This window comes from Ranitomeya imitator, chromosome 4 (assembly GCF_032444005.1).
Source record: "Ranitomeya imitator isolate aRanImi1 chromosome 4, aRanImi1.pri, whole genome shotgun sequence".
Taxonomy (NCBI): domain Eukaryota; kingdom Metazoa; phylum Chordata; class Amphibia; order Anura; family Dendrobatidae; genus Ranitomeya; species Ranitomeya imitator.
In genome coordinates this window covers 487,183,643-487,208,767 of record NC_091285.1, presented here as the reverse complement: position 1 = coordinate 487,208,767, position 25,125 = coordinate 487,183,643, and the positions used below count along the sequence as shown (strand labels likewise).

General features: G+C 41.9%; 1 protein-coding gene across 1 annotated transcript in view; it reads left to right on the top strand.

Annotated features, from left to right (window-relative positions):
• UNC13C (unc-13 homolog C) overlaps positions 1–25,125 on the top strand; it is a 1,145,854-nt gene that overhangs the window by 1,004,405 nt on the left and 116,324 nt on the right. The window contains exon 31 of the mRNA XM_069765967.1: positions 3,670–3,817. Coding sequence (XP_069622068.1) covers positions 3,670–3,817 — 148 coding nt within the window. The remainder of the gene's footprint in view (positions 1–3,669; positions 3,818–25,125) is intronic.

The following is a 25,125-nucleotide window of genomic DNA, read 5'->3' as shown; positions in this document are numbered from 1 at the left end:
ACTCTGCATCCCAGAGCTTCCAGCTAGCAAGACAAAATCATGATATCCAGCTGGACAAGAAAACAATGAACGAATTAGATACTATCAGGAACTTAGCTTTTGCTGGAGTAGACAGGTCACCAGAAAGATCCATGAGCGAACTAAACCAATGCAGAAACATTGACAGCTGGCATGGAGTAACGATCTAAGTGGAGTTAAATAGAGCAGCCAACCCAAGGATAAACCACGTCACCTGTGTAAGGAACCTCAGAAGCAGCAGCTCCACTCACAGCCACCAGAGGGAGCCCACGGACAGAACTCACCGAAGTACCATTCACGACCACAGGAGGGAGCTCGACAACAGAATTCACAACAGCTCCCCTATTAATATTTTTAATTAAATCTGTATACCGTATATACTCGTGTATAAGTTGACCCGAATACAAGCCGAGGCAACTAATTTTGCCTTGAAAAACTGGGAAAACTTATTGACTCGAGTATATGCATTGTCCCCTAATACCTATTCTGGTATGCATGGTTCATCATCCCCATCCGTGTATGCATGTCTCCTTATTCCCATCTTTGTATGCATGGCTCCTTATTTCCATCCTTGTATGCATGGCTCCTTATTCCCATTCCTGTATGCATGGCTCCTTATTCCCATCCTTGAATGCATGACTTCTTATCGCCATCCTTGTCTGCATGGCTCCTTATCCCCATCCTTGTATGTATGCCTCCATGAGAAAAGCATAAAAAAGCCAACATCCTACTTATCTTCCCTGACCGCCCTCGCAGCATCTTATTCCGGCTTCCGGCAGCTCCTGCGGCCAGGCGATCACTTGTCACCACTCATTAAGATTATTATTATTATTATACATTTTTATAGCGCCATTTATTCCATGGCGCTTTACATGTGAATACGGGCAAATATAGACAAATACGTTAAACATGAGCAAATAACAAGGCACATGGGTACATAAGGAGGGAGGACCCTGCCCGCGAGGGCTCACAGTCTGCAGGGAATGGGTGATGACAGATAATTAATATTCACCTCCACTCCCTTAGGCATGGAGTGGAATGAATATTCATTCCCTTAACGAGCGGTGACATGTGATTGCCCGGCCGCAGGAGCTGCTGGAGGCCAGATCGAGATGCTGCGAGGGTGCACAGGGAAGATAATTAAGGGTGGTTTCACACTTGCGTTTTTGTCTGCAGCGTTTTTTTTCAAAAAAACGCATGCGTTTTTTTCCCCTATCTTTAACATTGAAAACGCATGCGTTTTTTTGTGTACGCGTTTGGTCGCGTTTTTGGACGCATGCGTTTTTTTACTGCATGCGTTCATTTTCTGAAATGCTACTTGTAGTATTTTTAGAAGCGTTTTTTGGACCAAAAAAAAACGCATGCGTTTTCATGCGTTTTTTTTGGGTCAAAAAATACATTGGAGTCAATGGGGACGCATGCGTTTTTTGGTGCATGCGTTTTTTGCGGTAAAAAACGCATGCGTTTTTTTATTAAAAAACCAGAAAACACACTGATATGCCACCCCCCAGCATAAAGGTGATAAAGGGAACCTAACCCTACCCCTAACCCTACCCCTAACCCTACCCCTAACCCTAAGGGATCCTAACCCTAACCCTACCCCTAACCCTACCCCTAACCCTAACCCTACCCCTAACCCTAACCCTAACCCTAACCCTAAGGGATCCTAACCCTAACTCTAATCCCTTTATGGTTAGGGTTAGGGGTAGGGTTAGGGGTAGGGTTAGGGTTAGGATCCCTTATGGTTAGGGTTAGGGGTAGGGTTAGGGTTAGAGGTAGGGTTAGGGTTAGGGGTAGGGTTAGGATCCCTTAGGGTTAGGGGTAGGGTTAGGGTTAGGGGTAGGGTTAGGGGTAGGATCCCTTAGGGTTAGGGGTAGGGTTAGGGGTAGGGTTAGGGGTAGGGTTAGGGTTAGGATACCTTAGGGTTAGGGTTAGGGGTAGGGTTAGGGTTAGGGGTAGGGTTAGGGGTAGGATCCCTTTAGGGTTAGGGTTATGATCCCTACCCCTAACCCTACCCCTAACCCTAACCCTAACCCTAACTATTTCTGTTTATAGTGGGTTTTTTACTTTATTTTGATGATTGGCAGTTGTCACACATTTTTCTGCATGCGTTTAAAAAACGCAAACGCATGAAAAAACGCATGTAAACGCGGTAAAACTCCGCGTTTTTTTCACCACATGCAAAAACGCATGCGTCAAAAAACCGCAGCGTTTACACGCGTTTACATGCGTTTTTTCACCATGCGTTTTTTTGCATTTTTTACCGCAAAAACGCACCCGAAAAAACGCCAATGTGAAACCAGCCTAAGATGTTTTTCTTTTTTTATACTGTAAGCCGGCGACTGCGGATGCAACTGTGTGTGCTATAAGAGAAATAAATATTCATTGCCAGTGCACTGAATATTCATTTATCTATAGCAGTAGGCACAGGTTTTAGCTGCAGTCTCCGGCTCCTGCCTCCTGTGACCCACTGCTTCCCCCTCCCCTGTAAACTGGGACAATGACTCTTGTATATGCACAAATTTAATGACAAAAAAATTAATGAGAGTATTTATTTAATCAAACCCTACTACAAAGTGATCTTTCTGGGGATTTTCCTCAAACTGAGACAATTTAATTCTTTTCACTATCCAAACGCTGGTCCTGGAGTTTTGTAGGTCTTTTATTTGTCCATTGTGAATAATTCCTCGATTGTACTCATAGTGGGAACTTTGAATACTGTGGCAAATACCTTGGAAGAACTGCTGCTTGAACGGAATCATTTAAGTTCAAATAGAAGTTTTGACATAACACGAACAAGTTATAAAGTGGAGCATTCAGACATGTTTACCTATCTTTTTTAGCACATAATATCCCCCTATGTGGTGCATTATTTTTTTCTTCTGAACCGTCTTGATGTCTATAATTGAGAGGTACATCTATTTTACATTTCAATTTGTGCACTTGTGGCCCTTTTACCGTACTCTATAAATTATGTCTTAAATGTATTGGCTTGACGATGACATTTCTTTCAGGATGTTAAAGGGAACCTGGTAGCTGATATATGTCTTTAGGGCAGCATGTATCAGCCACTGACTGAGTGGTCTCAGCCATGTATATTTGTCTCTGAAACACTGCAGCGTTTCAGAGACAAACATACTTTTTATCACCTCCAAGGATACGTGCACGTAAAGACCAAGGCTTGTCAGTCAGTGTCAGCTGTACGCCTCTACGACTAGTCACTTGTGCGGCTAGGTCTCAGGCGCTGATGAAAAATATGTTTTTCTCTGAAATGCAGCAGCGTTTCACAATAAAACATACATGGCTGTGATCACACAGCCAGGGGCTGATATATGCTGCCTACAGTTTTATCAGCATGTATCAAATGACAGGTTCTCTTTAACTTATTAAGCAAGCCAGTAGTGGCCACTTAACAGTGTATGGAGCTCTGGTGCTCAGGTCTGTGCGCTGCTACATTTATCTTTTGCCACAGCCAATCTGTGGCAGTGACGGATGTCAGACTGCCACCAATCTTATGTTGATAACCCTTGTTATGGGAAACCCTTCTAAGATTACATTACTTGTGTAACTATTTATTAGTCGATAAATTACTTTTCTAAAAGATAGATATCTTGCAGTGCCAATATCAGCTATTTTTTTTTTGTACTGTAGCAATACTTTCATGCTGGGGGAAGTGGGTTAAAGAAGAATTTCCTGGAGAAGAGCCAAGATCTACAATCACTGAAATATGCCCTCAGCCTCTACACTCAAACTACTGATGCTTTGATAAAAAAATTTATAGAAACGCAGACATCTCAAGGTAATTGTGGTTCATTTATTTTCTAATTAATAATTTAAATCTGTAGCATCTAGTGAAAACATGGTGATAAACAGCAGTGTTTAAAGCAGTTCTCAACTTGTTATTTTCATTAAGCAGTCAGTGAATCATTGATATTGTCATTAATGAATGGGCAGAACTTTTCTCATCTCCATTCTGGGCTGAACGCGTTTTATTGTCTTTGTCTCCAGGAATACCTAAAAATGGTTTCCCAAAAATTAAGCAGTTGCTACAGCTAGAAATGAGACAAGGATATTGTTAAATCAATAAGATACTTTAGCTGCTGCAAAAGCTATATTCCCATCTCAGTTACCCTTACTTCCACTATACAGTCCCAATTCCCCCCCAAAAAAAATGTATGACTCTGTAAATTGTAAAGAAAACAAGAATATAATGGTCGAAAAATCTATTGGAGCCATATTTTATTCACAACAGAACATAGAAGTCATATCAAGGTGAAAGTTAGACATTTTATTTGAAAAAATTAAACCATTTTAAAATGTATGGCAGCAAAACACTTCAAAAAATATTGGGATGGGTTAAGAAAAGACTAGAAAAATAAGTGGTACTAATGGAAAACGGCTTAGAAGGTCAATTTTCAACTTAATCACAGGACTGTATAAAAAGAGCATGTTAGAAAGGCAGAGTCTCTCAGAAGCAAAGTTGGTCAGAGGTTCAGAAATGTGTGAACAACGGTGTTTATCAATTTTGGGACAATTTCAGAAAAAAAATGTTTCTCAACGTAAAATTGCAAAGACTTTGAATATCCCACTATCTACAGCACATAACGTCATCAAAAGATTCAGAGATTCTGGAGAAAGCCATGTTCACGAGGGACTAGACTTACAGTGTGTATTAGATGCTTGTGATCTAAGGAGGCACTGCATTTAAAATCTGTATGATATGATTGTACAAATCACCTCATAGGATCCATTAACCCCTTCACCCCCGGAGCTTTTTCCGCTTTTTCATTTTCGTTTTTTGCTCCCCTTCTTCCCAGAGCCATAACTTTTTTTGTTTTTCTGTCAATATGGCCATGTGAGGGCTTAATTTTTGCGGGACGAGATGTACTTTTGAATGATACCATTGATTTTACCATGCCATGTAACAGAAAACGGGAAAAAAAATCCAAGTGTGATGAAATTGCAAAAAAAGTGCAATCTCACACTTGTTTTTTGTTTGGCTTTTTTGCTAGGTTCACTAAATGCTAAAACTAACCTGCCATTATGAATCTCCAGTTCATTACAAGTTCATAGACACCTAACATGTCTCGGTTATTTTTTATCTAAGTTGTGAAAAAAAATTCCAAATTTTGCTAAAAAAAAAAAAAAATGCGCGATTTTCCGATACCCGTAGCGTCTCCAATTTTCATGATCTGGGGTCAGGTGAGGGCTTATTTTTTGCGTGCCGAGCTGGCGTTTTTAATGATACCATTTTTCTGTAGATACGTTCCTTTGATCGCCCGTTATTGCATTTTAATGCAATGTTGCGGCGACCAAAAAAACGTAATTTTGGCGTTTTGATTTTTTTTCTCGCTACGTCATTTAGCGGTCAGGTTAATCCTTTGTTTTTATTGATAGATCGGGCGATTCTGAACACAGCGATACCAAATATGTGTATGTTTGATTTTTTTTTAATTGTTTTATTTTGATTGGGGCGAAAGGGGGGTGATTTGAACTTTTATATATTTTTTATTTTTTTTATATTTTTAATCACTTTTGTTTTTAAATTTTGGCATGCTTCAATAGCCTCCATGGGAGGCTAGAAGCATGCATAACTCGATCGGCTCTGCTACATAGAGGTGAAGTACAGATCACCTCTATGTAGCAGAAATGCAGGGTTGCTTTGAACGCCGACCACAGGGTGGCGCTCAAAGCAATCGGCCATCAACAACCATAGAGGTCTCAAGGAGACCTCTGGTTGTTATGGCGATGCACTGCTGACCCCCGATCATGTGAAGGGGGTCAGCAGTGAGAGCATTTCCGGCCGTGCGGCCGGGAGCGCTAGTTAAATGCCGCTGTCAGCGCTTGACGGCGGCATTTAACTAGTTAATGGGCGTGGGCAGATCGTGATTCCGCTCGCGCTCATTGCGCGCACATGTCAGCTGTACAAAACAGCTGACATGTCGCGGCTTTGAGGTGGGCTCACCGCCGGAGCCCACCTCAAAGCAGGGGATCTGCCAGCTGACGTACTATTCCGTCAGCTGGCAGAAAGGGGTTAATGCAAGTTAAAGCGCTATCATTCAACAAAGAAGCCATATATCAATATATATCAACAAATATATAGCCATATATCAACACAGTCAGAAAACACTGTTTTCTTCTCTAGACCAAGCTAAATGTGAACTGACGAAAATCAACCAGTAACTCATTCATTTGGAAAAGCAGTGCTGGTCTGAACATATGGGCTTGCACTAATTACCATTTACTGACATGTCTAGATGACAGTTTCAAAATTGACTTTGGCTAGAATTCCCTATTAAGTGCATCTTTCTTGATTTACACAACTAATTACCTTCCATTAGTTATCCAAGAAGTATTTTATTCTTCTCACTTTAGGTTCATATGTATTTGATATGGTTTATATATTACTGCTTTTGTATTCAATCTGAATTAAGCAGCATGGCCGTCATATAGTAAAATGCTTCATATAAAATTGACGCTGCTCTTGGTGCATTTATCCTGGATTTCATGATAACATTCAAAAGTAGAATAAAGTATATTACAATAGAACACATATTTGGCTAAAAAAAATACATTTATAGAAATAATATTGAAGCAATTTGTTATACATGCTACTAATATAACGCTCACCAATAAAGCGGAGTTAAAGGCAATAAGTGAACAAAGCAGCTGTGAACGTGTCCCTTTATTGTTTCTGAATGGAAGACATGAGATCAAGATCTCAATATATTCTGCAACTGACAAAAAATATACACGGTATGTTTCCCTTCAGGGGGGGTTTAACTATTGATTCTGCCACTGAAATATATTCTTGATATAGAGTAGTATAAAAAATGTGGAACAATGAAATCAATCATTGTACATAGGATCTTCATTTGACAAATCTCCTATCAGAGGAAGCTTGTCTCTTGTGGATTGAAATGCCAGAGTAGAGCTTTAATTTTCCAATATGTTTCCATGAGCGTCACTATCATCAAATCCCAGGACTTGTCTAAATATTTTTTTTACTTTGAAAGGATATTTGTTAGATATTAATGTACAATGTTGTTATATCTGTTACATTGACCCAGTGCTGCTCCTGTCAAGAAAATCCATGTGTTAATACTTCAGCGCCTGAGGAAATGTTTACAGCCTCTTAGTTAAGGGACCATTTCTGGAGTTTGTTACTTGTAATATAAGTGCAGTACATTTTTGTGGAAACTAACCTAGACAGTGAAGTGTAACCCGACTACAATGATTAAAGCAATAGATTTCTGGACATGCAGATGCTGTACGTTGACATGCTTGGCACATTGCGCCGTTACTGGAGTGTACCCTTGCAGTTTTAATAGCGTGGCTGCCCATTTACTTTGTATTATGCTCAAACGAACACCATGCCGAACAAATGTCTGACCACGTTGATCGTTTATCTAAGAAATGCTATATCTGTACTTCATTAGTGTTCGTTACTCCATATCTAAAAAAGGAGCACCAATTCTACAGTCCAGTAACACTTTCAGAGGTTGTCCAGTCCTTTATGTTGATGATAGGTCATCAATTTCAGATTGATGTGGGTGGGACACTATACAGTTGACGAAGCTGTGTATTTCTGCTCTGCAACTAAGCACTTTGAGTCGCCGCCAGCACCAGGAACAACTGATCAACAGGCCGGGCGTTGTATTCCCACTGATCTGATATTAATGACCTATACCAAGGGTGGATCATCAATATAAAGTATTAGGCCACCCCCTTAACTTTATTGTGATGTTTCTTATAGTCAATTGTATTTTACGTAGTATTAAGCTAAAAAGAAAACTGAGAGATTTCACTAAAGGTAGAACAGGAGATTGCTTAGTGGCCGCTGACCAAGTACTGCGCGCTATGTAATGTTTGCTGTACTTTGTACTTTGCTGTTCTATCCATACATTGCTTATACCTGGCCGCTGCTAGAGCAGATGTAAGTTGATCGGTGGGAGTAAGGGGTGTCGGATTTCCACAGATCTCATATTATTGGTTTGTTCTGTGTATTGATAATCATAATGTGTGAGACAACCCACCATTAGAAGTCCTAAAATATTGCTTTGATATGTCATTAAATTCTAATTATGTAAAGGACAAATGCTTGAACTCCCACTGATACTAAGCATGGCAGTTTATTGAGGGGGTTTTCCATGCACATCCACACATTTGTAAGAAACTACCATATGTCATTGCTAACTTAATTGTAGCTCTGCACCAATTCCCTGTGCAATGTCTGGAAAGGACTACTGTATAGCTAAACAAAGAAAGAGGCTTCTACCCCATCATTCTGGTGATTGGCGTCAATTGTCATTTGTTAAAAGCGGATTTAATTCATATCCATCAGAAATGGAAATCCTAAAGGGATATCTCAATCTTCACATATGATTCTTATCTTGGAAAAAAAAGCAAGCACTTTTAGAATTTACTACTCATTAAAATTTACAGCCATTCTTGAGATATTAACGCTAAGAAACCAACCAACACTGCAGTCTCTCTTGCAAGTACTGCAATGAAGCTGGCCAGGAGTAGGAGGTTATAGCACGTTCTAGCAATCCTGGTCATTGCTCATGTTCTACTGTCTAGCAGCGGTGGTCAGTCGCCAAGGCAGCAAACTATAAACAAAAGAAAAGAGAAGTGTTAACATGTCAACAATAACAGAAAATATGTAAAAAATGTAAATTTTGACAATACCCATTTATGATGAAAACTCTTCAACTCTACCGTGATGACAAGAATTACTTCTTTTTGTTTTTGTTCTACACGTCAAAGGATGATTTTTTCTAAATGCAAATTATTTTATATAATGTAATATTATTGGCAAAAACATTGAAAAGCTTTCAGACCTAGAAATTAAAGTAATAATGATAATCATATTTGAGGGTATTGTAAATCACAAGGATTTTATTGATAATTTTCATCACAGTTGTATATAGTGATACTTACTGAAGTGAATACCTGTCGTGTAGTAATATAGAAGGACTTCAGGTTTATGATCAGTTATGAGATGAAGATATTTAAATTTGATGTGACTTGCAACTATAACGTTTCACTGACATTCATACTGTATATCTTTGACTACATTTCTTAGCTCTTAAAAATTGTTATTCCTCTGATGTGGCTGAGGCCAATTTCTGTAATTTATATTATTTTGGTTGATGCTTAGTCATAAAATAAGGGTTAGATATATAGTGTGGATTATGAATACCACATGTAGCTTAAAATAGTCCTGATGCACCAAATATATAAAAAGGAAGGAAAACCGTACAATACTAGTCTAATGTGATGCCGTTCCCACGCCGTTGGTGCCGAGGTCCTGTCCTATGCTGCATTGTGACTGCACGTGATGACATTATTGCAGCGACCAGCATTTGGCTGCAGAGATTATGTCTGTGAAGGAAATGTCCTTGAACTGTAATGACAACCTGACACTGTCTAGAACCCTGAAACTTGACGTGCCATTATGGATTATTTGATTTCTTACAAAGGGTCAGAAAACAGGTTTCATATTTATTTTTTGCCCTGATCTGAAGAGGTTAAGATGAATAAGGATCTTTGATAATTCTTCCTAAATGCTATTCTGCTGAATTATGTTTTTATCTATTTGAGCCACTACCAGAATAATTAATTCATTGGAGTTTCTTATTGACAGATTTATTGTTTATAATCTTGTTATAAAAATATAATGTGTAGAAATACTGCATTAAGTAAATACATAGCAACAAATAGAAAAAAAATATATAGTGCACTTATTAGACATTTTTGGGTAAAAAAAAGTGTAAAAGCCATCCCATAGTGACAAAGTGAACCCAGTCAGGATGGTCTCTATCTGTACCTCATGATATGCCAACGTGCCTAATGATAGATGGGGCATAGCATTAGGTGTTTAACACCTGCCTATGAAAGCTGAGTAGATAAAGGTGTACAGCTCAGGGGACCATCCTGATTGAGTACACCTTGTTGTGGCAGAATAGCTTTTACACGTGTTTTTATTTTAAAAAAAGGCAACTTGATATCCTGCTTTTTTAACATGTGTTGCTATTCATTTTCTTACTGAAGTGTTCATTATGTTTTTATTCTATATTATATTTGTTAATGGCCTCAGCGCACATGTACACCAGCATATTACACCGCAGACTTATGAATCCCCTCAGCGCATGCATTGTGCGCTGCAGGGATTAACCGGTTTCAGACCCTGGACCGGAGGGTATGTATACGTTATACATCCTCCTGGCCAGTGAGCGCGGTCTCGCTTCCATACTTATATGCAGCAAGTCCGAGGCCTCCAGTCAGCCATGCCCACTGGATGGTTGCATCACTAGATGGAGTGCTGCCTCGCTCAATACAAGTGTACATATAACTATGTACATAACTCATACATACCCTCCAGTCCCAGCTGTGAAACTGACAAATCCCCGCAGCACACAGTACATGCACTGGGGGGATTCATAGGTCTGCAGTCACACAAAGTGATTGCAGACTTTTCGATTTGGAACGGACAAGCCCTTTAATGCACATCCAATCAAATATATGGGAATACAAGGCTGTTCAAGTTAATAAACCTTAATCAATAATAAATTTAATACAATTAATTATCAGAAAATAATTAAAAAAACTCAACAACAGTTTGGATAATTAACGCTGCAGTGCTTTAGTAAGGATATCATTCAATATTAACCAAATAAATACAATATAACTTTATCATAAAACATTAACGACTCAGTCCTTACTTGACTCAAGTCGATCCACCAGTCCTTTGTTAATAAATACAAGATCACACAGCCAGATGGCTAAATGTTACCTCCCTTCAATAAAGCAATGCGACAGTAACGATTAACAAAAAGAGTGGGTGGGAGAGTAAAAATCTTCTGGATCCTGTCAGAATGCCAGCACAGGCATTCTGTCAAGCTTTAAAGGGAACCTGTCAGCAGGATTGTGCACAGCAACCTACACACCGTGTCAGGTCAGCAGCATTATATTGATTACACTGATACCTGGGTGATGAAATCCGTCTTGTGGTTGTGATATAATCTTTACTTTCAGTTTTGAGTTAATGATATGCTCATTCTTCGGGGCGGCGTGTGGGGCGTTGGTGCATGTGGTGCCCTGATTAGGTATTCATACTGAATACTGCTGACAGGTCACTGATACCTCACTGACCAGCCCTCCAGTTTGCATAATGAATACCTGCACATACTGAATTTACAAAAAACCCTTCTACAGGCAAGTGCACTGCAGCATAATAGCATGTCCTAGTAATAACTGATCTTGATGTTATTGAGCAAGTAAAAAAAAAATCAATTTGAAAATAGCACGTGCCGCACCTGCGCAATAGCAGCTATTGGTGTGTATATAGAGGTCGGATTGCGCAGGCGCCACCTTGCTAGAGGAGAAAAAATATTTCCTCCTCCAGAATTTCCTCCACTGTCGGCACCTGCCTGCAGAAGTGTTTTTTTTTCTTTCAGTATGTACAGATATTCATTATGTAAACTAGGGGGCAGGTCAGTGAGGGATCAGTGACCTGTCAGCAGTCTGTATTATGAATATCTAAGCAGAGCACCACATGCACCAACCCCCCACAGGCCGCCCCGGAGCATGAGCATATCATTACACAAAACTGAAAATAAAGATTAAACAACAACCACAAGACGGATTTCATCAACCAAAGTATCATTGTAAGCAGTATAACGGTGCCCAGCCTGAGTACATGTGGGGGTTGCCTGGTTGCTAGGGAATCCCCACATGTAATCAAGCAGGCTAGTAGCTGTAAATCATTCAGCTGCCGCGATGAAAACTAAATCTCCGAGCAGTTATAAATACTCAGAGGACACCCGAGCAACTAGTACACTCGCTCATCACTACTAATTAACTGTCACTATATGAGTGGTCAATCCATACCTAAGCTACTGCAATGCCCTGCACATGGGGTAAGTGACATAGCTTATCAACAGAACTATCCTCCATTTCTAATTGGAGGTATTTGCTATCATTATTATTATTATTATTATTATTATTATATCTGATCCATATTGGGATAGGAATTGGAGATGGAAATACCCCTTTAATACATTTTTCCCAGGTTATTCTTAAAATTCCATTCACTATGACATTCGACCCAAACCCACATCTCTGCAGCTAGAACTACAAGACTCATAAACTAAAAATGTATTTAAACTCCAGCCAGTAGGTGAAAGTCCTTCTAATGGCAATTATATTTTAAGGATTTCACATCCACGGATAATTAGTAGCAATAAATGTGTTAATGCCAGTACTAAGGTTAAAACGATCTGCTTGACTTATTCCTGCTTATAGCATGAGGCGGACAGTAAAATAAAAAATTACTTTGTAGACCTTATACTTTTCGGATTCATTAAATTAATGACAACTCAACTTAATCATTTAGATAGAAAACTAAGGCTTCTTCAATTAGAAAACCCCAAATCTTCACTAATTGCAAATTTTGATGACTGACAATGTGCTTAACTGTTAAATAAATCTTACCACATTCCGCAGCACCTACAATAAAAAATCATTCCTAGAATAGAAACCATTTCATCTGTCATTATCAGATCCACAGTGTTATATATTGCAAGAAGCACCTTTAATTACTGCTTTCATGTAAAATATTAGCATAATGTCAAGATGTAGAAAAGGAGGTTTTAATAGGAAAAAACACAGGCTGCTCCCTGGAAAGGTCTTAAACAGAATTGCTTTGGCTTTGTACATTGACAGCTTCTCATCAGGACTGCCTTTGTGCAAATTAATGAGCAGTTTAGACCTGCCGTGTATCTTACCGGTTCTTTATACTGCAGTAGGGAGCTTGGTTTCTTGACACATCTTAGACAGACTGTGTGACCAAGGCTGCGCAAAACCACAGGTGCTACCATGAACCTGAAACTTTTGTGGGAAACCTAGCCAACAGGAAAATTATAGGTAAAATACAATTAGAGCACTTAGAAATGTGTTTACAATGGCTTCTTTGGCAATGCAGAAGTTACTATCAACAGCTTAGGGGAAGCCATTTTTTTCATGAGCAGGTGCTGACACAGTTCCTTATGCAGTTTTCTCTGTGCAACGCGTATTCAAATATAGCACTGTATAATTTACTGCAGGGAAGGGATAATCTAGCCAGGGATTAAATGGAGACTTTGAGCAGTTCTACAGAATATATATAATGAGGTTATAGAATAGCTCTGAGCTTGTGTTAATTGAAAGACATACATAGAATTACATTTATACAGTAACATCACAGAATTGTCTCAGCCAGAAAAGGCAATAGAGGTCCATGACTACTTAGGTCACAGGCAGTGATGTATACATTTTATCATCTAAATGAGTTATCTGGGACTTCTGTATTTTTTTTACATGGGGCTGAGAACTTACAGGCAGGTAGGTTTGTAACTACCTGGCCATTCTTCCCGGTGATTTAGAGCGTCACGGAATGTTTTCCCTAGTGATTATGCTGCTTCATTTGAACTCATGTCAACAAAGCAGCTCTTCCTGTACTGATGGGAAGTCACTACCGATGTCATACTGAATGACAGCTAAGCTCCCCTTAGGGTACCGTCACACTATACGATTTACCTACGATCACGACCAGCGATACGACCTGGCCGTGATCGTAGGTAAATCGTAGTGTGGTCACTGGGGAGCTGTCACACAGACAGCTCTCCAGCGACCAACGATGCCGAGGTCCCCAGGTAACCAGGGTAAACATCGGGTTACTAAGCGCAGGACCGCGCTTAGTAACCCGATGTTTACCCTGGTTACCAGCGTAAAAAAAAACAAACAGCACATACTTACATTCCGGTGTCCGTCAGGTCCCTTGCCGTCTGCTTCCCGCACTGTGACTGCCGGCCGTAAAGTGAAAGCACAGCACAGCGGTGACGTCACCGCTCTGCTCTGCTTTCACTTTACGGCCGGCAGTCACAGTGCGGGAAGCAGACGGCAAGGGACCTGACGGACACCGGAATATAAGTATGTGCTGTTTTTGTTTTTTTTTACATTTACGCTGGTAACCAGGGTAAACATCGGGTTACTAAGCGCGGCCCTGCGCTTAGTAACCCGATGTTTACCCTGGTTACAAGCGAACGCATCGCTGGATCGCATCGCTAGATCGGTGTCACACACACCAATCTAGCGATGACAGCGGGAGATCCAGCGACGAAACAAAGTTCCAAACGATCTGCTACGACGTACAATTCTCAGCAGGATCCCTGATCGCTGCTGCGTGTCAGACACAGCGATATCGTAACGATATTGCTGGAACGTCACGAATCGTACCGTCATAGCGATCGAAATGGCACTGTGTGACGGTACCCTTAGTTACACAGTGGGAGCTGATTGTCCATCAGTATGACATCAGCAGGGATGCCTCGTTTAACAGAGCAGAAGAGAAGAAGCTGCTCTGTTGACATGATATCAACAGAAGCCACAGAAACACTAGCAGGAGTGGTCTGTGACTGCTCTAAGTCAGCAGAGATCAGCCCTGGGCAGAACAAGCAGATAGTTAGCAACAACCTGCCTGTACTTAACCATATAAGAAAAAAAAACTGTGGCAGATAACCCCTTTAATTCTAATAAAGTAGGGCATCTCCCAGTACTTACCTGAACACAACCTCACGAGATCTCCTTTTCTACTGCCCTTTTATCTCCTCTTCCCACAATTGCATACACAATTTCACCCTTGCATCCCCCCTGCTCTGGAGCTCTCTACCCCAACATATCAGATTGTCGTCTACTGTGGAAACCTTCAAAAGGAACCTAAAGAACCACCTCTTCCAACAAGCCTACAACTTACAGTAACCACTGAACCACCAAACGGCTGCATGACCACCTCTACCCTCACCTATTGTATCCTCACCCATCCCTTGTAGACTGTGAGCCCTGATGGGCAGGGTCTTCTCTCCTCCTGTACCAGTCGGTGACTTGTATTGTTTAAGATTACTGTACTTGTCTTGTAAGTTTTATATTGCCTATAAAGTCATTCCATCCATGAGTGATGACAACACTTTTATTTCTTACAAGAATTGTATAATTAGACACAAATCATTTCAAACAGTGGCTCTCGGGTCATTCAGGTAAAGCAATCGCCCCAAGATCCACGCTTGGTACCGCCACCTAAAAGGAGATTTTACGGGTGGAAGGTTGCTAATCAGGCACATATAGTATTAAATAACCGCCATTCAGTTGAACACTCATCATTCTAATACATTTACCCTTTATAAATTCTAAAAGTAAAGACTTTTATGGTATATCCACAGGAGTCTGTACATAGGCGTATATGTGACCTAAAAAGCTAAAATACAGTCTTCCCCTCACCAATCAGACACTGTGCCATGGATATTGATATTCTAACTAATACTAATACTAATTCTAGTATTGGTTTGCTACAATATACAATATAAGCGTTGTAATTTTCACATATACAAAAATATAATCTACACAATATAATAAATATATTCAAAATAAATAAAAGTTTCATAGATGCAGTAGATCTTGACAAGGTGCCAAAAATTCTACTAAAATTACTTATATTAGATAAAATATGAATTAATAGTTCATATCACAAACTTATTGTCACTGTTGCATGCTTTTCATGTAGTTTTTAACCTTGACTAAAAATGGGGGTGTTTCTTTGACTAGTTATAAAAACGACATTCATTGATTTGGTTTATACTGTTGAATCATTTTGATATTTTTAATGTGCCCTAAAAATACCAAAGAAATTCTTTTCATTGTGATTACTTCTGTATTGTGTAAAAAAAAAATGTTTCCCAGAATTAAATTGTGTCCAGAGCATAATGAATTGCATGTTTTATACTAAGGAGTGCAATTCAATCATGCTTCCTACAGGCTACAGCAAATGAAATCTTGAAAGAGGATTACCGACAATACAACAGAAATATTAATGCAACGTTTTCCTAATCTGTTCTTGGATATAAGGGCACTAGCTTGATTAGGTTTTTTTTACACATGTAGAAAGCTGAGATCTACATCTTACAGCAGGTGAATGCTAGTGTCGTTTATTCCATGCTACCTTGATTAATCTCCAAATAAGTGTTAAGGAATAACATTGAAGGAAGATCATTGGGTCTGGGTCCTGAGACCCCCACCAATTACTGAAAACCCCCCACCTGCCAAAAGATTTGCAGCTCAGGAGCCAGGAGCACATGACTCCTGACAGAGCGCATACAGAGAGGGGTACGTCTGCAATAGAAAGTGTATCATAGTGCCCAAAGAGTCTAATTGAACTAGCACATAGGCTAACATTAGGTCCTTGTGCTATGCGGTTTCCACCTGAATTCCACACAAGTCAAAAATACTTTAATCTAAATGGAGGTTAAAGGGAGGTTGAAAGGAATCTATCACATTGAAATTGCAATCCAACATGCAGGGAGCATGTTATAGAGCAGATTGAAATGTATTGTGAAAGATGTATATGGTATTTTATAACTTGTTTTTTAATCACTTAGGGGTAACCTTTTATTTATTTATAATATAACGCTGGGAGCGTCACTCTGTCCGAAGCCTTTATAGACTGTGCAAGCGCAAGCGGCGGCGCAGTCTGGGCCTCACAGAGTGACGCTCCCAGGAGATCGCGGTATGCGTAAACACTGAACGCACACCGCGATCTCCACCGGAGAGTCAGGGACCGCCAGGAGGGTAAGTATATTCACCTGTCCCCCGTTCCAGCGCTGCGTGCTGCTCCGTCTCCCGGGTCCTCTGCTGTGACATTCCCAGTTCAGAGGGCGCGATGACGCGCTTAATGCGCGCCGTCGCCGCCCTCTGACTGAACAGTCACAGCCAGAGGAGCAGGAAGACGGCGGCGCGCAGCGCTGGAACGGGACAGACAGGTGAGTATAGCAAGTGCTGGGGCCTGAGCTAGCGGTGACTCCGGCACCTGACCCCCACAGCGCGCCGGTGTCCCCGCCTGCTCAGGCCCCCAGCACTCGGCACCCAGCGACGATAGGTGAGTATGGTATTTTATTTTTATATATGGCAGCAGCATACGGGGCATATATAATGGAGCATCTTATGGGGGGCATATAATACAAAGGTGGCGCAGGATGGGAGCAGCACATGACAGAACGGGGCGCAGGATGGCAGTAGCACATGACCGAACGGGCGCAGGATGGTAGCAGCACATGACAGAACGGGCGCAGGATGGTAGCAGCACATGACAGAACGGGGGCGCAGGATGGGAGCAGCACATGACAGAACGGGCGCAGGATGGCAGCAGCACATGACAGAATGGGCGCAGGATAGTAGCAGCACATGACAGAACAGGGGCGCAGGATGGCTATACCAATATAGATGCTAGCCACCCAGGCGTAGAACAGGTTCAATAGCTAGTATATATATATATACAGTTAGGGCCAGAAATATTTGGACAGTGACACAAGTTCTGTTATTTTAGCTGTTTACAAAAACATGTTCAGAAATACAATTATATATGTAATATGGGCTGAAAGTGCACACTCCCAGCTGCAATATGATAGTTTCCACATCCAAATCGGAGAAAGGGTTTAGGAATCATAGCTCTGTAATGCATAGCGTCCTCTTTTTCAAGGGACCAAAAGTAATTGGACAATGGACTCTAAGGGCTGCAATTAACTCTGAAGGCGTCTCCCTCGTTAACCTGTAATCAATGAAGTAGTTAAAAGGTCAGGGGTGGATTCCAGGTGTGTGGTTTTGCATTTGGAAGCTGTTGCTGTGAGCAGACAACATGCGGTCAAAGGAACTCTCAATTGAGGTGAAGCAGAACATCCTGAGGCTGAAAAAAAAGAAAAAATCCATCAGAGAGATAGCAGACATGCTTGGAGTAGCAAAATCAACAGTTGGGTACATTCTGAGAAAAAAGGAATTGACTGGTGAGCTTGGGAACTCAAAAAGGCCTGGGCATCCACGGATGACAACAGTGGTGGATGATCGCCGCATACTTAATTTGGTGAAGAAGAACCCGTTCACAACATCAACTGAAGTCCAGAACACTCTCAGTGAAGTAGGTGTATCTGTCTCTAAGTCAACAGTAAAGAGAAGACTCCATGACAGTAAATACAAAGGGTTCACATCTAGATGCAAACCATTCATCAATACCAAAAATAGACAGGCCAGAGTTAAATTTGCAGAAAAACACCTCAAGAAGCCAGCTCAGTTCTGGAAAAGTATTCTATGGACAGATGAGACAAAGATCAACCTGTACCAGAATGATGGGAAGAAAAAAGTTTGGAGAAGAAAGGGAACGGCACATGATCCAAGGCACACCACATCCTCAGTAAAACATGGTGGAGGCAACGTGATGGCATGGGCATGCATGGCTTTCAATGGCACTGGGTCACTTGTGTTTATTGATGACATAAGAGCAGACAAGAGTAGCCGGATGAATTCTGAAGTGTACCGGGATATACTTTCAGCCCAGATTCAGCCAAATGCTGCAAAGTTAATTGGACGGCGCTTCATAGTACAGATGGACAATGACCCCAAGCATACATCCAAAGCTACCCAGGAGTTCATGAGTGCCAAAAAGTGGAACATTCTGCAATGGCCAAGTCAATCTCCAGATCTAAACCCAATTGAGCATGCATTTCACTTGCTGAAATCCAGACTTAAGACGGAAAGACCCACAAACAAGCAAGACCTGAAGACTGCGGCTGTAAAGGCCTGGCAAAGCATTAAGAAGGAGGAAACCCAGCGTTTGGTGATGTCCATGGGTTCCAGACTTAAGGCAGTGATTGCCTCCAAAGGATTTGCAACAAAATATTGAAAATAAAAATATTTTGTTTGGGTTATGTTTATTTGTCCAATTACTTTTGACCTCCTAAAATGTGGAGTGTTTGTAAAGAAATGTGTACAATTCCTACATTTTCTATCAGATATTTTTGTTCAACCCTTCAAATTAAACGTTACAATCTGCACTTGAATTCTGTTGTAGAGGTTTCATTTCAAATCCAATGTGGTGGCATGCAGAGCCCAACTCGCGAAAATTGTGTCACTGTCCAAATATTTCTGGCCCTAACTGTATATATATATATATATAAATGAATGCTATCTCTACAATCCATTATATGACTTGAATATGGCATATTTCAAAATTTTTCCCATCTGCTGCACTCTCTGTAATTTTCACCTGTCCCTGAGTTAGTGGGCAGGGATAAGTCGCCATGATATCTCTCATAGACTTTAAAATTAGAAATGCCAGCCTACTTATCTCCTACCTGCCTGTAGAACACACTCAGAAGCCACAGTAGCATGAAGTACATTGTGCAGCAGTACAGAGCATTGTAGCTGTGAATCCACCTATTTTTCTATCCAGCCGCTCTCTTCTCACCTTCCTTTCTTCATACACTCCCACCAGAAACATGTAACCCCATCCCTCAGCAAATAAAAGTCTGACTCATCTCTCAAGATAGGGATGATAACAAATTAATAATAAGTTGTGGAAAAAGCATTTTTGTCCAATAAAATATATTGCAGAGTGTCTTATATTTGCTTGTGGTTTACAGTGGATATAAAAAAGTTTACAAAGCCAAGAACAATCATTTCAGATTTTTTTTCCCCCCACAATTAAAGTTACCTGTTATCTGTACAATTCAATTGAGACACAAACTAAAATCTTTTACATGAAAAAAAGAAAAATATGGAACAAAAATAATGTAGTTGTGTAAATATAAACACACTTAAACCATAGGCGTAATACAGCCCCCCCATAGGCAGCCTCTTTATTGTAATGTAGCCCGCCATAGGCAGCCTCCTCTGCTCCGAGCTCCGACCCACTCATTTCCTGACAGCGGATGCCGGCCAGTGACGTCAGCGCGCCCGCTGTCAGTGTGTGCGTCAGACTCTGAGAGGGGGATGATGTGAGAGGGAGCGTAACGCTCCTTCTCCCATCAATGTGGTCAGCTATATCAGCTAGATGCCGATACAGTTGACCCTGCAATGACAGGCGGGGGCCCACTGCTGGCACCAGGCCCCCCACCTACTTAGGGGCCCCATAGCGGCCGGGTGGCAGAGTAGGGAGATCATGTTGCTGTGCACACGCCGGTACAGTTGCAGTAGCGTAGCTCCGGGTGGGCCGCTTCAGAGTGCGGGGCCTTGGGAAATTACCCCCTCTGCCCCCCCGGTAGCTACTCTACTGCCTTAAACTAATATTTTGTTGAAGTACCCTTTGACTTTCTTACAGCATTCTGTATTATTCTGTAGGAGTTTATCAGCACGGCACATCTAGAATTAGTAATCTTTGCCCACTCTATCTTGCATTAGCACTCCAAATCTGTCAGATTGCAAAGTCATCTCCAGTGCACAGCCTTCTTCATGTCAACAAACTTTTCAATTGGATTCCAGTCTGGGCTCTGGCTGAACCATTCCAGAACTTTGATCTTCTTCTGTCAAATCTATTCTTGATATGGATGCATAGGGTCATTGTCATGTTGAAAAGTTAAATTCACCTTCATCTTCCTGAAGCTTTTGATGCAAAATTAACTAATAATTGAAACTCACCATAATTACCTTCACCTTGATTAAGGCTCCAGTTTGGTTTGCCAGAAAACAACCCCAAAGCATTTTACAACGTCCACCATGCTTCACTGTGGGTATGGTGTTTTTTTGATGATGCATAGTGTTGGCGCTGCTCCAAACATACCTTTATGGCCAAAAAGTTCAGCTTTGGATTTATCATACTATAACACATTTTCCCTCATGCTTTTAGCAGACTTGATGTAGTTTTTGGCATAGAATAGTCAAGCTTTCATGTTTTTGTTTGTAAGAAAAGGCTTTTGCCTTACCACCCTACACCACAGGCCATATATATGAAGAATTTGAAAGATTGTTGTCACAATCTTTACTTGCCACACATTTCTGTAGCTCCTTTAATGTTGCTGCAGGCATCTTGGCAGCCTCCCAGACCAATATTCGTTTAAATTTGACTGGCTAATTGCAACCATATCCCAGATTATAAAAATGTATTGATACTAATGCGACCATATAATTTAAGTTTTCTTATTTTAATTTAGTTTTGTTAGTTTAATTTAGTTTTGTTATTTTAATCCCCTCCCCCCTCCACACACACCCCAAAAAATATTTTTTTCAGTGGAAAGTCCGAAATGTATTATTTTTGGTATACTATTATTATTATTATTATTATTATTTATTGCTATAGCGCCATTTATTCCATGGCGCTTTACATGTGAGGAGGGGTATACATGATAAAAACAAGTACAATAATCTTAAACAATACAAGTCATAACTGGTACAGGAGGAGTGAGGACCCTGCCCGCGAAGGCTCACAATCTACAAGGGATGGATGAGAATACAGTAGGTGAGGATAAAGCTGGTCATGCAGTGGTTTGGTCGATCGGTGGTTACTGCAGGTTGTAGGCTTGTCGGAAGAGGTGGGTCTTCAGGTTCTTTTTGAAGGTTTCGATGGTAGGCGAGAGTCTGATGTGTTGTGGTAGAGGGTTCCAGAGTAGGGGTGATACGCGAGAGAAATCTTGTGGGAAGAGGAGATAAGAGGGGATTAGAGAAGGAGATCTTGTGAGGATCGGAGGTTGCGTGTAGGTAAGTACCGGGAGACGAGGTCACAGATGTATGGAGGAGACAGGTTGTGGATGGCTTTGTACATCATGGTTAGGGTTTTGTACTGGAGTCTCTGGGCAATGGGGAGCCAGTGACGGGATTGACAGAGGGGACAGGCCGGGGAATAGCGGGGGGACAGGTGGATTAGTCGGGCAGCAGAGTTTAGAATAGATTGGAGGGGTGCGAGAGTGTTAGAGGGGAGGCCACAGAGCAGGAGGTTGCAGTAGTCAAGGCGAGAGATGATGAGGGCATGGACTAGGGTTTTTGCAGATTCTTGGTTGAGGAATGAACGGATTTGTGAAATATTTTTGAGGTGAAGTCGGCAGGAAGTGGAAAGGGCTTGGATATGTGGTTTGAAGGAGAGATCAGCGTCAAGGATTACCCCAAGGCAGCGAGCTTGTGGGAATGGGGAGAATGGGCAGTCATTTACTGTAATGCATAGGTTCGTTGGGGGGGGGTCGCGTGAGATGGGGGAAAGATGATGAATTCTGTTTTGTCCATGTTAAGTTTGAGAAATCTAGCAGAGAAGAAGGATGAAATAGTGGATAGACATTGAGGGATTCTGGTTAGTAGGGAGGTGATATCTGGTCCAGAGATGTAGATCTCTGTGTCATCAGCATAGAGGTGATACTGAAAGCCATTAGATTCTATGAGCTGTCCCAGGCCAAAGGTGTAAATGGAGAAGAGCAGGGGCCCAAGGACTGAACCTTGTGGGACTCCAACAGATAGGGGGCGAGGTGAGAAGGTGGTGTGTGAGTGGGAGACGCTGAATATCCGGTCTGTTAGGTATGATGAGATCCAGGATAGGGCCAAGTCTGTGATGCCAAGGGATGAGAGGGTCTGTAATAATAGGAAATGGTCCACTGTGTCAAAGGCAGCCGACAGGTCGAGGAGTAGGAGGACAGAGTAGTGTCGCTTGCTCTTGGTGGTTAAGAGGTCATTGGTGACCTTAGTTAGGGCAGTTTCAGTGGAATGGTGTGACCGGAAGCCAGATTGTAAGCGGTCAAAGAGGGAGCAAGAAGAGAGATGGGAGGACAGTTCAAGGTAAACGTGTTGTTCCAGTAGTTTGGAGGCATAAGGGAGAAGTGATATAGGGTGATAGCTAGATACAGAGGATGGGTCAAGAGAGGGCTTTTTGAGGATAGGTGTGATGGAGGCATGTTTAAAGCTTGAGGGGAAAACACCAGTTGTTAGTGATAGGTTAAAGAGATGGGTTAGGGTTGGGATGAAGACTGTGGTGAGGTTTGGGATGAGGTGGGATGGGAGCGGGTCAAGTGCACAGGTGGTGAGATGCGATCTTGAGAGTAGAGTGGAGAGTTGATCTTCTGTAATGGTGGAGAAGTTGGTTTTGGAGGTGGAGGGCTGGGAAGTCGGGAGGAAGGACTCTGGGGGTTGTTGACCAAAACTGTCTCTGATTTTATCAATCTTCTGCTTGAAAAATGAGGCAAAGTCTTCAGCGGAGATAAGTGGGGAGGGAGGCGGTGCTGGGGGACGGAGGAGAGAATTGAAGGTGTTGAATAACTGTTTAGGGTTGTGAGACAGGGAGGATATGAGAGATGAGAAGTAGGTTTGTTTAGCTGAGGCGAGTGTGGTCTTGAAAGTAGTGAGGGACTGTTTGAATGCGATGAAGTGCTCGTTGAAGTGGGATCTTTTCCATCTGCGCTCAGCAGCCCTGGAAGCTCGCCTCAGTTCTTTGGTCAGGCTGGTGTGCAAGGGCTGTCTGTTGATTTTGTGAGCTTTGGTATGTGTAAGTGGGGCAGCAGATTCCAAAGCTACAGCTATTGTGGTGTTATATAGAGCGGCAGCGTCATCCGCATTGTGTATGGAACTTATGTCTGTGAGAGGGAGAAGGGATTCAGAGAATGAATGTAGGTCAAGATGTTTAAGATTTCTGCGAGGGTGTTAAAGTTTGTGGGGTGGGGATTGTAGACATGTAGTGGAGAGAGATGAGAATGTGAGAAGGTTGTGGTCAGAGAGTGGAAGAGGTCAGTTAGAGAGGTTAGATAGGGAGCAGAGGCAGGTGAAGATGAGGTCCAGTGTGTGACCATCTTTGTGAGTGGCTGCAGAAGACCATTGAGTGGGGCCTAAGGAGGAAATGAGAGATAGAAGTTTAGTGGCAGCTGAGAGGGAAGTGTCAATGGGGATGTTGAAGTCGCCCATGATGATCATGGGGATGTCCGCAGAAAGGAAATGAAGTAGCCAGGTGGTGAAGTGGTCAAAGAAGGTGGTGGCTGGCCCTGGGGGGCGGTAAATGACAGCCAGTTGGAGGGGGAGTAGATGCGCACAGAGTGCACCTCAAAGGACGGGAGGGTAACAGAGGGAGGCAGTGGGATTGGGGTGAAGGATCAGTTATCTGACAGGAGAAAACCAACTCCTCCGCCATGCTTGCTGCTGGGGCGGGGTGTGTGAGAAAGGTGGAAGCAACCGTAAGAGAGTGCACCAGGGGAGGCTGTGTCAGAAGGGGTGAGCCAGGTTTCGGTGATGGCGAGGAAGGAAAGTTTGGTAGTAACAAAAAGTTCATGGATGTAGGAAAGCTTGTTGCAGACAGAGCGAGCGTTCCACAGAACTCCTGTTAGTGGGACTGGGGAAGCGGGGGCTGGGCGAATGGGTATAAGGTTAGAGAGGTTACGGAAGTTTGTGATAGAGTGTGGATGGGAGGTAGAAATGACTGTGGGAATATGGTGAAGAGGACCAGGATTTGGAGAGATCTCACTAGCAGTGATAAGTAGCAGAGAAAGGGTTAGTGGGTGGGAGCAGGAGAGGGCATGAGGGGGCTGCCTGTGCTTTGAGACAGAGGATTGTATGTTAAGGAACAGTTCTGAGGAGGAGGTGAGATGGATGGGGAAGATTGAAGAGGAGATGAACAGTTCTTTGCTAGGAGTAGGGATTAGGGGAGTTTGCAGAAGGTAGAGAATTATAGGGGTGAAAGTGAAAATAAACAGAAACATTGTTTACAGTGACTGGCCAGTTACCTTCAGTTCCCTTCAGGTTCAATTCAGGTTTATGCATTTGGTATTAAATTTTACATGACAAAAACTTGGCATTTTAACATGGTTGTATAAACTTTTTAGATCTACTGCATATTTTTGCACAGTATGCTAAACATACAGTGCCTAGTTATAGGATTCAGTTATGTAGTCACCCTACCTCTTCTTAAGAGGTTTTCAGTGTTGCATAACTCTGTAAAGTTTTTCATCCTCTTGTAATAACCCCCAATTTTCTCAAAAGTTGTCCAGTTGAGAAGCAAAAATATACTTATTAATTATTTTAGTCTACTCTCACACTGCCCTGGTATACTGCCAAATCATAAACAAGAAAATGTATGCAATATGGTGTAATTATAGCAAAAATAAAGCACAGTGCTGATTAGGGTTGAGCGACCTTGACCTTTTTAGAGTCGAGCCGTGTTTCGCGAAACCCGACTATCTTAGAAGTCGAGTCGAGTGGAAAAGTCGGGTATCGCCCGAAACACGAAACCCAATGCAAGTCAATGGGGGAGCATAGTCGGCAGTGAGTGGAGGCCAGGAAAACACCTAC